Source organism: Arachis hypogaea, chromosome 8, assembly GCF_003086295.3.
Source record: "Arachis hypogaea cultivar Tifrunner chromosome 8, arahy.Tifrunner.gnm2.J5K5, whole genome shotgun sequence".
In the NCBI taxonomy this organism is placed as follows: Eukaryota; Viridiplantae; Streptophyta; class Magnoliopsida; order Fabales; family Fabaceae; genus Arachis; species Arachis hypogaea.
Genome location: NC_092043.1, coordinates 44,373,863 through 44,386,352, shown reverse-complemented (window position 1 = coordinate 44,386,352; position 12,490 = coordinate 44,373,863). Strand labels below are relative to the sequence as shown.

The 12,490-nt window shown below is 33.3% G+C and overlaps 1 protein-coding gene across 3 annotated transcripts; it reads right to left on the bottom strand.

Annotated features, from left to right (window-relative positions):
• Window positions 1-2,369: 2,369 nt before the first annotated feature.
• LOC112707679 (uncharacterized) lies at window positions 2,370-10,208 on the bottom strand. Of its 3 annotated transcripts, none has more exons than XM_025759555.3 (19): window positions 10,028-10,208; window positions 9,459-9,609; window positions 9,317-9,377; window positions 9,007-9,043; window positions 8,442-8,572; window positions 8,210-8,305; window positions 7,998-8,106; window positions 7,653-7,786; window positions 6,800-6,939; window positions 5,986-6,036; window positions 5,819-5,901; window positions 5,670-5,724; window positions 5,486-5,591; window positions 4,631-5,138; window positions 4,338-4,545; window positions 4,178-4,248; window positions 3,519-3,687; window positions 3,299-3,431; window positions 2,370-3,219 (listed from the first exon to the last, which is right to left on the bottom strand). In XM_025759555.3, the coding sequence occupies exons 2-19, from the start codon at window positions 9,555-9,557 to the stop codon at window positions 2,540-2,542; spliced, it is 2,871 nt and encodes a 956-aa protein (XP_025615340.1). In that variant the 5' UTR covers window positions 9,558-9,609; window positions 10,028-10,208; the 3' UTR covers window positions 2,370-2,539. The 3 variants fall into 3 exon arrangements, with proteins under 3 accessions (XP_025615340.1, XP_025615342.1, XP_072057549.1); XM_025759557.3 differs by having other exon boundaries at window positions 9,459-9,567; window positions 10,028-10,203; XM_072201448.1 differs by having other exon boundaries at window positions 9,459-9,567; window positions 10,006-10,155.
• Between the last annotated feature and the right edge of the window lie 2,282 nt (window positions 10,209-12,490).

Genomic DNA, 12,490 nt, shown 5'->3' with positions numbered 1-12,490 from the left:
AAAAGAAGAAAAAGAAAAGAGAAAAATTTGTCGTTTATGTTAAAAGTGGGAAGTTGTTTATGTTTAAAAATCAATTACGTAGCGTGTAGATATAAAAAAAAGGAAAGTATAAGGAGCCAATGGCTTAAGTGTACAATGCGTACAATGGAGGTTTAGGAAGTATTAGAGATATAATCATTAGTGTTACATTGTCCTATCAAGTTATGCTTTTGGGATGAGTGATTTCATGATATAATATTAGAGTTCTAAATCCGAAAGGTTAGGGGTTTGATCCTTGGTGAACCCCAAAATTAACTTAAGTTTTTGGGATGAGTGGTTTTATAATATGAGATATTTATTTATCTTGGTATCCGGATGGTTATTCTGAATAGTATCGGTGATGTTCATTTTATTCATGGATCAAAGATTTAGCCTATTGTACACATTGTACACTTAGGTCATTAACTCTCTAACACTACTAAAAAAAAATTATAACAATTTGATTAGACTTTATTAATAATATCACCTGGATGCATTATTGTTTTACATGATTTTAGCCATTACTTCATAACTAAAACATATAATGATCCTTATGATTATATGTTTCGATGTAATATGTTAAACTTAAAACTACATAGTTTTATTAGTTATAATCTTAAGCTAGGCTTAGATTTATAGGGTTTTGTTATACCAGTTTCTCTTTCGTAAAAGAATTTCCTTTGATATTTGATTACTAAACAACGAAATTTCGCTGCTTAAAGAGAAGAAATGATCAAGTAGATTTTAAAATTGAGAAGTCCCTCCCCCATTAATTCATAAGCCCCCTAATCTAAATACATTAAAGTTCCACTTTCAAGTGATTGAATCAATTAAATTTAATAAAGTCTTTTTGTATTTATGCGCTTCTTTTACATGCTTTTTTTTTAAATTTATACAGGTATATTCTTCTTCACCTTTAATATTATGTTTTTTTTTCCTTCTTTTTCATTATTTTTTAAATTTGTTACCATCGTCACCAATACCACCACCATCACCTCCTCCTCCTCTTCTTTTTTCTTTTCTTTTTAGAATTTTTTCTCTTTTTTTTTCATCCTTCTCCTCCATCATCGTCATCGTTATTGTCATTGTCGTCTTCTTATAATACGTATCATCATTGTCGTTATTATCAAATTTTTGTCATATTGATAATATTGTCTAATCCAAAATTGATTTGGATGTGTTTTTGTTCAAAATTGACTTGATCTGCGCTTGTTTTGAAACGAGTTTGTTTGTGTATCGTCATCATTAAGTAATTTCAGTTCATTCAGAATTTAATTTTCGATTCTTTTTTTATGTAATTTTGATTCACTTCTGAATAAATTAAGGTGCATTCGGTCTCGTTGTTATGTATAATTCAAAATTTTTCCTCCTTATCTTCTATTGCTTCTTCTTTTTCCTTTTTATCTTCTTATTTCATTTTGTTATAATTCTTTATAATGCTGCAAAATCACCAAGGAAAGGAGGAGGAGAAGAAAAAAATGTAGCAACAGCAACAACAACAAAAGAATGACGATGGAGAGAAAACTCGCGAAGAAGAAAGAACGCGAAAAAGGAGGAGGAGGAGAAAGAGGAGGAAGAACATGAAGAAGAAGAAGACGACCACGATGACAACGTAAAACTCCACGTGAACGTAAATGACTTGGTTGGAAGAATGGCGTGTGTGCGTATAATGACGCTCTTTAAATGAGAGTGGTTTTTGTTGGTGCTGAGTCTACTTAGTTGAACTTAGATGACAATAATGCTTATATGTGTAGCAAATCTGCATATAAAATACGTTGCAAGTAAAAACTAAATTCTGTGTGTTTTTTAAGATAGTGTTTGTTTCTAGAAATTAGAACTTAAATTAGGAGATTACATCAACTTAATATTATATTTGATAATCTCTCAAAACATACATTTTAGTTCTTTTCGTATCTCCAAAAAAGAATTAAAATTTCTAGAGATAAAAATAAAAATTTTAACTGTTTTTTTTTTAAATTAAAAATATTTTAGTAAATATTCTTATTTTATCTTTATATTTATTTTAAATCAAACAAAATACTACGATATAACTCAATCTTATACACTTTACACTAAATATAATACAAAAACTTAATTTAATATTAATCTCTCCATTTCTATCTTCTAATTTCTGTCTTTTAGTCTCTCTTCTAAATACAGCCTAAATATCCAAATCCAGTTCAGCGTCACGTTCGCACTGCGATTGCTGAATAGAGGTATAATTGCATGCCTACTCCCTAATATATCAACACACTAGCAACCATCCGTACTACACATCAAATCCCTTATCACCATCCTAAACATTTTGTTCACTCTTAAAATCTTTGCTTAACCCCAAATACAAACTATGATGGCAATAAACAGTACGCAGCAAAATTTATATCAGATGATAATAAAACAATCGCAAGGGGACGTATAAAGTTACATCATCACATCTCTACCAGGTAGTGAAAAAAAAAATTAGGAAAAAAGGGAAAACAAAAATACTTTTTGCAAGTAAAATTTCTTAGCATGGTGATATTTATACATCAAACCACTTTCTAAGCTGTTTGGATGGTTTTTTGTCACCGTCATTCCCTTCGGAACGTTTGTGTGAGAACTTCGATCTATATTGTTCTATAAGCATGTCAAGCTTGTCTACCGCGTCTTTTCCAACTGATTGTTTATTCTTTTTTGGACGTTTCTTAGAAACCTTTTGGTCTCCTTGTTCGTTTTGCATCTTCCTTTTTCTTGATCCAACATCTACCTTGTTTCCTGATGTTGCTTTCTTGGTGTCAATGGAAGGGTTTTGACCTTCAAGTTGTGCACGACCACGGCTCCGGCCATCTTGGTTTTTCTTTGGTTTCATGGCCAAGGCATCCAAATTCTCTTTCTCTGGTAATTCTTCAGCCTTTCTACTTTTTTTGCCTTTCTGTTTCTTGAATTTGTGTCCTTCTGGGGTGTTTCCATTTGCCACTGTAACACCTGATTCACCATTTCTATCCAAATCATTCATTGGTTTGCCACTCTCCCGAGTTTTCCGTTTCCTGTCCTTCACATGTGTGTCAACTTCGTTTTTGCTGGATACGCCATTTTCACTAGCTTCGATGTCATCACGAGAGGCTTGCTTTTGGAATTGTAGCCTTGTCTTCCGGAGTTTCAGTGTTTGAACATTATCAAGAGCGAACTCCACAATTGGCCGGTGTTCAGGACCAAAAGTTTCTGTAATCAATGAAACATCAGTTTAAAGAGAAGCGAGAGTAATGTTCCCCATATCTAACAATGAAATGAAGGATGTTACCAGGATTATTGTTTAGAACTCTCAGAGCCACAAGGGCATGTTGATGCTCTGAAAATTCAACAAACGCAACTCCACGTGAAAAATGTTCATGGACAACCTTTCCTCCTTTCTTAGCATCTTTCAAGAACTTTATCTGCACAGTAAGTGTTCGTAAAAATTGAATTCATAAAATTGTGTAGAACCTATTTGATGACTCCAAATCAAAACATATTTAACCAACCTGCCGAATCACAGGTTTTTGCTTGGTAGCTCTAGAGATGACTGCATCAATGCAAACTTTCTTTAGTTCTTTTTCAGACATTGACTTCGGTACATTGTAGATGATAAGTCTTGTTCTTGAAACATGAAAATTTGGTGACTGAAGCTTTGTCTTCTTTTTCTTTTCTAACCTAAAAAATTTCAACAAATAATGTTAGATCACAAAAACCAAGAGAAATTATACTTAGAGAATATTTACCACTGGCAAATATGGAAGATGAAAGGACCCAAAATACGGAAATCAAGATAGTATATAAGATATGTTGTTATTTAATTTTCAAGAGACTGGATTTCTCTTGCCCACTTGTTTTGATGTCAAATAGATGAGCAAATATGACAAGGGAAACAGTTTATAAAAGTTCAGATGAGAGCAAACGCTGCAAGGACCAACCAGGGATTGTTCCATTATCAAGTGAACATGAAAGAAAACCACTCTTGAACAAAGTAACATAAACATGAACATATTAAATAGGACATAAGTACCACATGCAATAGCCATAACCTTATTGCAAATGTGGGATAAAAGACAAGCTCAATCACAGCACACAAAAATTAGAACCAAATCATAGATGTTAGTTAAAATTACAATGGCACTTGCACTTGAAACCAAAAACTACTCACTGTTGGCGTTTTAACATATCACTGGCCGAAACCCCTTCAGCTGCTGGAGTTCCCTCCAGAATGAGTCCTTCCTATCATATAATGTAGATTGTAGCAGCAAAAAATGTTAGTACAATTGCACATCAGTTGCTATAGTGCTGGTACACAGGAGAACACAAACCTTTGCCAGGTAAAGATTGCGATGATCATTAACCTCATTCTTTGCCTTCTCGAGTTCCTTGCTATGGGCTGATTTCTTATCCAGAGCCTTCAAAACTTTCAATGGTCTACCTTTCAGCAGAATACCTGAAGCAGCATTTGATGCTTTAATTGCATCATTAGCTGCTTCTGTGGTTTTAAACTTTAGAAAACCAGTTCCTCTTGGACGTCTGCACAGCAAAAACGGGATGATAAATAATGTTTGGAGTGATATAGAGATGCAAAAAAATAAATAAATAAAGAACCAGAGCATACTTGGTGACTTGGTGTAAAACTGGAACAAAGTATTCTACTTCCCCAAATCCAGAGAACCGTTCCTTCACTTCCTCATTATCACAATCAAAAGGAAGATTATTTATGAAAACTGTTCGCTGCAAATCAACATCTTCTGTTTGCTTAGGATTTGATAAATTGCTTATGTTGGAAATTTCAGGATTAGAAACACCTGAAACTTTTTCTGACTCATTATTTCCTTTATTATCTACATCTTCGTCTGACTCTGACTCTGGCTCTTCATTTTCTTTGAGCAACATAGAATCATTCTGCGCTGATGCTCTTTTTGTGGAGGATGCAATCAAGTTGTTAAGAACCTTTCTAGTAATGTCTACTTCCATATCAAAATCAACTTCAGGAGGAACACCTTCCTTCTCCATGGGACTAGGGTTCTCTTCATCACTATCATCGTCATCACTAGAGTTATCATCACCAATGTGCTCAACATCGTCTTCAGTGGCACTACTATCTCCATCTTTTGTCTCTTGTTCTAAATAGGTATAAAAAGAAGTTTCTTACCCAAGCCATGAATTATCTCATTTGTATTCAACTATATGAAGAATGTTTTTCAAAGTGAATCACAAATTTACGTCACATACTAATCTTAGGAAGTAAAAACAGGAGACAATTAGCCGCAAATATAATTTCTGATCTTATAAACGATATTACTTTCCTTCACAATAATATCCAATTGTAATCTACCTCCAGGAAATAAGCAAGTTGGGGTAAAGAACACACCTTTCCACAGCATTATTTTATTTGACCTACTCACTTCAAATACACATACACATAATAATTGCTGGTGGGAGTATCACTTCAACCAATTATAAAGCTTACCTTTTTCAGTGGCATTTGAATCACTACTAAATATCTTTTTTGGAACAGCCCAATCAACAGCTATGAGCCGTTTTGCGAATTTCGATCCATTAAACTTTTGAATGGCCTGAATCAAAAGCAAAAGCTTCAGGTTATTTTAGAACACAAACGGTACTCAATGTAAAACTTTAGCAACAGATCATACATTTTCCGCATCTTGCTTGCAGGTGAATTTCACAAATCCAAAACCCTTGGATAGCCTAAAATAGGAAAGGGAAAGAAAACCAGCTTGAAAAGACATTATATATTTATGCAATATTAAAAACAGTTTAAGTCTGGCAAGTAAGAATATACCCTGTATCTGACTTGTGTGGAATAAATACGTCCCACACATACCCTGCAGAGGAAAACACATCCCTTATTTCCTTTTCACCAGCCTGCATCATGTTTAATCAACTAGTCAAAAGTCAATATTGCCAGATAATAATGATTTTCATGTCTTCTAATCATAAGCACCAAACCTTGAAAGGAAGGTTTCTGACGATAAGCTTCCATTTCTGAGTCTTGGAACCCTGGCCCACATACAATTAAGAAACCAGTAGTTATAGGGAATCCTACAGAGAAGTTAACTACATCTACATGGTCAACTGAAGATCAATACAAGAGAGCATGAAACAAAGCATCGATCTTCTGTCACTTAACAGATTATTCGATGATTCTGACAAGAACCACATTATATATTCTAGAAAACCAATACAACTAGTCACTAAGCCCAGCAGAAAGCTTTCTTCATGTATATAGTCTTTCAGCCCAAATGTTGGGCATGGTAGACAAAACCAACTCTAATTTCAACAGATTGTCGCATAGTAGACACATGGTATTGGATAAAATGAGAGAATGAAATACATCAGAGTAATTGTTCTACAAAAGTACAAATATAAACTGGATAAAGAACAAAAACCAAACTAAAAGAACTAAAATCTATCAAGGCTTTGAGGCATCACATATCACAAAGTCCCAGTATGTAATTATAATATGAACATAATTAATATGTTGTGAACAGAGCACAAAGAAACTTATAGTTGATGGTTTATTTCATAACAGAAATTTGAGGAGAATAGTATTTTCATCTTCAGAAGTCAGAAGATGAATAACACATTCAATATGATACCATGGAATCTAATTTTTATGACATTGGAAAAGGCTACATTTTATGAAAGCAAAACAATAAAGCCTGTCTAGCGGATAATAATCATTTTGACACATATAAAACAGATACTTATCTGTAATAAAATGATATTATACTTTGTGGGTTATATGACACATGCACTTTACCTCTCCACCCAGTTGCCGTGCCCAAACAGTTCCCCCTTTGATCTCCTTTTTATGTAATGCCATAACAGCAGCTCGAGCTGACTTTACACTTGTAAAGAGTACAGCTGAAGCATCCAAAGCACAGCCATCTTGCAGGAGACCTGGAAAAATTGTGTAATGACCACTAACATCCCAAGCAACAAACAATAACTTCAAATAATTGATAAAACATATTTAGATCCTAGCTGAAAAACCAACTCTTTGGGAATGGACAAACAAGCTTCGATGTCCTTGTCAGTACTTGTTAAAATCCATGATTAACCAGGTAAATAATAGAGTAAGATAGTGACTCGACAGATGAGAGGAAGGATATATAACATTTATGTGATGTGTCTTAGCTCTTAAATGAGGGGAATACTAGCATCTATTTATAACAATAGTAAAACCCTACCACTACTAATGGTATAACGAATAAATTTTAATGCTAATCCTAAGAAGTCATATTTGATACTCTTTGATATGGTATGATCCTACCTGATTTCTAACAGTACTCAAATTAAATGTTTGCCTAGTGCAAAGGAGCTTAATAGTAGAATAATAAGATTTAAACTCCCTTAGAACTTAGAATGGTATAGACAGGAGCAAATCTTGCACATTAATCTGTTTCACACCTTAATAATGTGATGAATTTACATAAAATAGAAAAAAAATGGAAAGTCCTGACTCAAAAATAACATGAACACAGCCCCGTAAAGTATCAATGTTACATTTTCTAATATAACTGTGGTTTACGACAGTTTAAATAAACCAAGTGCGGAGAAAACTCATCTGCACTATACATCCTATGGGCTAAAAAGCTCAAATGTGCAGTTACCTTGCAGTTCAATATCTTTCCTTGGAAGGGGGTACTTAATAGAACACACAGTGCCAATCTCTTTGGCTTGACGGTGAACATCTTCAGCCATATCAAAATTTATGAGACTACCAAATATAACAGTTCTGGCGACCCTGCCAAACACAATACAAGGACCAGCATTTTAGGAATATACATCCACAAATAAAAAAAAAAACAACCATAAGTCCGGATCAGATTATCTCATACCAACTAAATCGCAATTCTCAACCATGTAACATTCAGTTTGTAGGGATTATCATTCACCTCCAAACTGGAGTGCATAATTAGCTTATGCACAATACATAAAAGTAGAAGAGTAAGTACCTCTGCTTTTCTGAGCCACCTCCATCATCTGCTATATCACTACAAAGAGTTGCTTTTCTCATTTCCATGGGCCTCTTTGAGCTTCTTTGTTTATTTGAAACTTGTACCTCTAAAAGACAATAAAAATAATACTACATAAACAAGTAAATAAAATTGCAAGCAACTAAGAAAAACAATTCCATGTGTAGTAAAACCATAAACATATTCTCCACCTTCTGCCTTTGAAATTGAAACAGCTTTTTCTTCTCCAGAATCTTTGCTGTCTTTATCATCATTTTTCGACTTTGGGTCATCTTCTGTCTGACCAACTATTGGGTGACACAATAGAGAGAGAAAATAAGCCAGAGAAATAAAAATATGATTACATTGTGTGCTCATATTTCAAAATGCATATCATTCAAAACTATCACAGAACAGTGAATCAGAATTAAAGTGTGAATCAACCTTGAATTGGTTTCGATTGTCGTTCTTCACGGGAAGGACGTGGCATTGCATGCTTCACTGCAATTTTCCGGCCGCCAACAGATGAACCATTCTTCAGTTCAATAGCACGGCTAGCATCTTCCTCGACAGCACTGCAGATGGCAACATTTAGGACTAAACTAGAGAAACCTTTGGTACTAGACTAGAGAAAACTAAGAAACAAATTCAATTTCTAATATGTATGACACACCGGAAAAAGGAGGAGTCTGCCTATGTACATAAAAACAGTGTCAACTGATAAGTTATAGTTATTGATTAATTTACCAATTAAAATTTAATAACAGTATAACACCATGGTTATACAGCACAGGCACCATACAAACACATACAGCGTGTTTGTATATATCTGTGTCTCAAAAAATACTGCAATGAGATATTATGGAATCCTTATTTTCCAAATGCAAAAACTTTTAGTTGTATCTGTCTATTTGAGCTAAGGCTCTTCTTATCAGATTTCACACTTAACGAGCAGATGACGGTGACAATTAAGACAAGCATTAAATAGTTAAAAGGCTAAAACACTTACAATTGAACATAACCAAAGCCACGATGTTGGGTTGACCCTGTGGATAATTGATCAAAAATAGCATCACAAGTCAGTGTTTCTAGAACAAGTGTACAACTCAGCTTGGGTCACATGCAGCAGAATTTCTTATTCTTGCTTGCTAATTCCATCCATTGAAACAGGTATTAAGCAGAAACTGACATATTTTATCCACCCAATTTTATAAACACAAAATTAAGTAAACTTCCCCACAAAAGTATAGAAACAGCCAGTTCTAAATCCTAATGTTATACACAGGTAAACAATAGAAGGTAGATGCGCTGCTCCTTACCCTTCTGAGTGACCATGAAGCAACGCCTGACAGGTCCAATCTCACTGAATGTCTCCTCAAGCTGATATTTAAGAAAAATTTAGCAAAGTCACAAAGATATTTGTATTCCACAAGTGGAATACATATGAACAAGACTAAATACCTGGGAGTTGGAAAAAGAGTATGGCAGGTTGGATACAAAAAGAGTCGAGGAACAATGTTCTTTGCCACTATGTTCCTTCAGTTTACTTTTCTTCCCCATCTCAGCAAACCTTGAACGAAGAAAATACAATCTCAACACAAAACTCTTCTATCTGAAAGCAGTAACCGATGCATTGGGGATTCATCAATAAACAGCTTGGCGACTTAGAAATTCAAAAAAAAAAAAAACTACCCTCACTTAGGGTGCATTTGGTTCAGCTTTTTTCCACTGGAAAAATGAGTTTTCACATATTTGTATAAATTTTTATAAAATAAACAAAAATTCAAAATATATTTTCAACATTTTTGAAAAAAAGCTAAACAGAAGCAGCTTTTTAATTAAATTGATTTTTCATCTCCTTTTTCCAACTAAATGAAACACCATCAAATTATAAAAGCACTCTTTGAATAATCAAAACCAAACACAGCCTTAAACGGCAAGGTACGTAGCAGAGAGAGAGAGAGAGAGAGAGAGAGAGAGAGAGAGAGAGAGAGAGAGAGAGAGAGACTCTTGAGTATGGAGGCAGTTACCAAAGAGTGAAAGGTGAGAGGAAAAGCGCAAAGGCGTTTGATGCTAATGTAAGAGCACCTGCCAGAGTGAGCGAGGCGGAATCAGAGAAGAGAGAAAGCGAAGAAAGTTTGACAGTTAGAAACGTTTTAGGGGTTATTCATCCAAACATGGTTTTAGGGGTTTTTTTTTTGGACGCGGTCTCAGGGGTTCCTCTAGAATTTTTTTTTTTTAATGGTTTTTGGTTTTCTCTCTCTCTCTCTTCGGGCAAAATGTTATCTTTTTTTGGTGAACATAGCAAAATATTATCTTTTACTTTCTTTTTTCTGCACTTTTGTTGGGCCTAGCCCGAAAGAAATTATATGATTTCAAATATAAAAAAATTACAGACACCCGTTCAAAACATATAAAAATAAAAAATGCAGACAAAAAACCAAATTCAGTTGGTCTAATAGTTAATTTATTAGTCAATTTAAACAAGTGTTAAAATTTAAATTCTGTCTTACAACCTATGAATTAGCAGTAAATTTTTAAATAGAGTTAAATTAATCGCTAATCTATCGAATTAAAAAATATTATGAAAAAAGAATCCAAACCAAAAAAAGACACATAAATAAATAAAAGAATTCAGACCAAAAAAATATATTATATTTTTACTGAGTTGTATTTTTTTATTAGTACTATTATTTTATACTGCATTTTTCTTCATTGCTTTATAAATATTTTACGTATAATAACTCTTTAAATTGGCACTGTGTAATTAAATATATTTTTTTGTAAAATTTTAAGAATTGTTAATGATATAACTGAAACTAGAATAACAAAATAATATAAATATAAGACTTGAAAAATACATGTTTTAAAAAAAATTACAAATGCACATGCATGAAAGTTAGATCGGTGGAAAAAGAAATCTATATACAATTAAAAGTGATTGATAAGATGAGAAGTTAAAAAAGTATATATATACTATAAGAAAAATATTGTTCTGAGTAGGGATGAAATTGGTCGAGCTACTCGACGTAACTCATAGCTCGGCTTGTTTTATTAAATAGGTTAGGTTTGGATTTTTTAAAAAGTCTATTAGTTAAAAATATCAAGTTACAAGCTTTAAAAGAAGCCTACGAAATTTGTTAGATTGGCTCGTCAAAATATTTTTTAAAAAAAATAAATTATTCTTAATTTCACTTATATTAAATACAAAATAAAACAAAAAAATAATCAATAATCAAGACTAATTAAGATTGTAAATTTTTTGTTAAAAGAAAAGTTTGTGCGTTATAAATATAGTTATTATACGTAACTAATGATTAATATATAAATAAACTATCCTTTATAATTTATGAATTATAAATTTTAGAATGCATTTAATGTCAATTTTTTTTTCAATTGTATTGTTCTGAGCTTTAATTCATGAAATAGGCTTTTAAAATAGGTTCGTTGGCTTGTCGGATTTTAAACAGACTAGGCTCAAACCTGAAAAAATGTCTATAAGAGACTTGGGCCATCTATTTATAACATTGGACAGGCTTGTCAAAGCCAAAGTTTGACTCAACTCGACCCATTTTCACCCCCTATACGTGAGGTCTAAACACTCTTTGGAGTGGGTTCTGACCTAGATGCCAATATGGTAGTTGGTCCGATATCCTCACCTGGACAATGAAAATTACTTGCAAAGAATTCTAATGTTTAAGTTAGCAAGAGATTTAGCAGGTTTAAATGAGATTGGATTACAAAAAGTACCTGTGTGATGAGATATTTATAGAGTAGAAGTGTAGGACTTAGTCATTTTTTGGAGATAAATCATGAAAATCATAGGTGGTTACTCCCTTATAGTGTGAAAAATAACCCTCATATTCTAGATGGTTACTGAAATAGTAGAGAGAGCATTTAACTTTTTCCAAATTGGATTGGGTTTAGGTTTCAAGACCTGCATCTAACCTAGTCCAACCTTGGTAAACTAGTCCTTCTGTAATGGTCTTGGAGTAATTGGGCCGATCTTGGCAGATCCAATTTTGTATGTAGCTTATATGTCAAAAATAAAGTGGGTTGGATTATAATGCGTAGATCTAGGTATAAATAGTATCCCTACCTGAGTTTTGATCTCTAGTCGGAGTTCGGGTAACAAGTCGGTCAAATAGGAAAATGGATCCTCTCAATTTTTTTAACAATTGAGGGAGTAAAGTGTGATATCTCACCATTAATTTTTATAAGTGGGACCAAGAGAAAACTTTACACCCTCAATTTTTTTAACAATTGAGATGATCCATTCCCGTCAAATAGTAGATCATTTGATAAAGTCGCATTGTCAGAGTTGAGGTCAGGCTAATACTCGATATGATTTTGAAGAGACGTGTGTCACTTTAATATCTCCCGTGTCTTTTTAGTTTTTATCCATTATTGTGCCAGTTTAAAAATATTTAAAATAATATTGAATTGACCTTAATATCCCTACTCTTAGTAGCCTATAAATAGTATTTCTTTTT

Bases quoted from the DNA above. Each gene is read 5' to 3' on its own strand.
- LOC112707679 (XM_025759555.3), bottom strand. From the start codon at position 9,557: ATGGGGAAGAAAAGTAAACTGAAGGAACATAGTGGCAAAGAACATTGT. The intron at 5,139-5,485 runs GTAAGCTTTATA...ATACCTATTTAG, and splicing joins TTCAAATGCCACTGAAAAAG to AACAAGAGACAAAAGATGGA. The intron at 3,432-3,518 runs GTTGGTTAAATA...CTTACTGTGCAG, and splicing joins AAAAACCTGTGATTCGGCAG to ATAAAGTTCTTGAAAGATGC.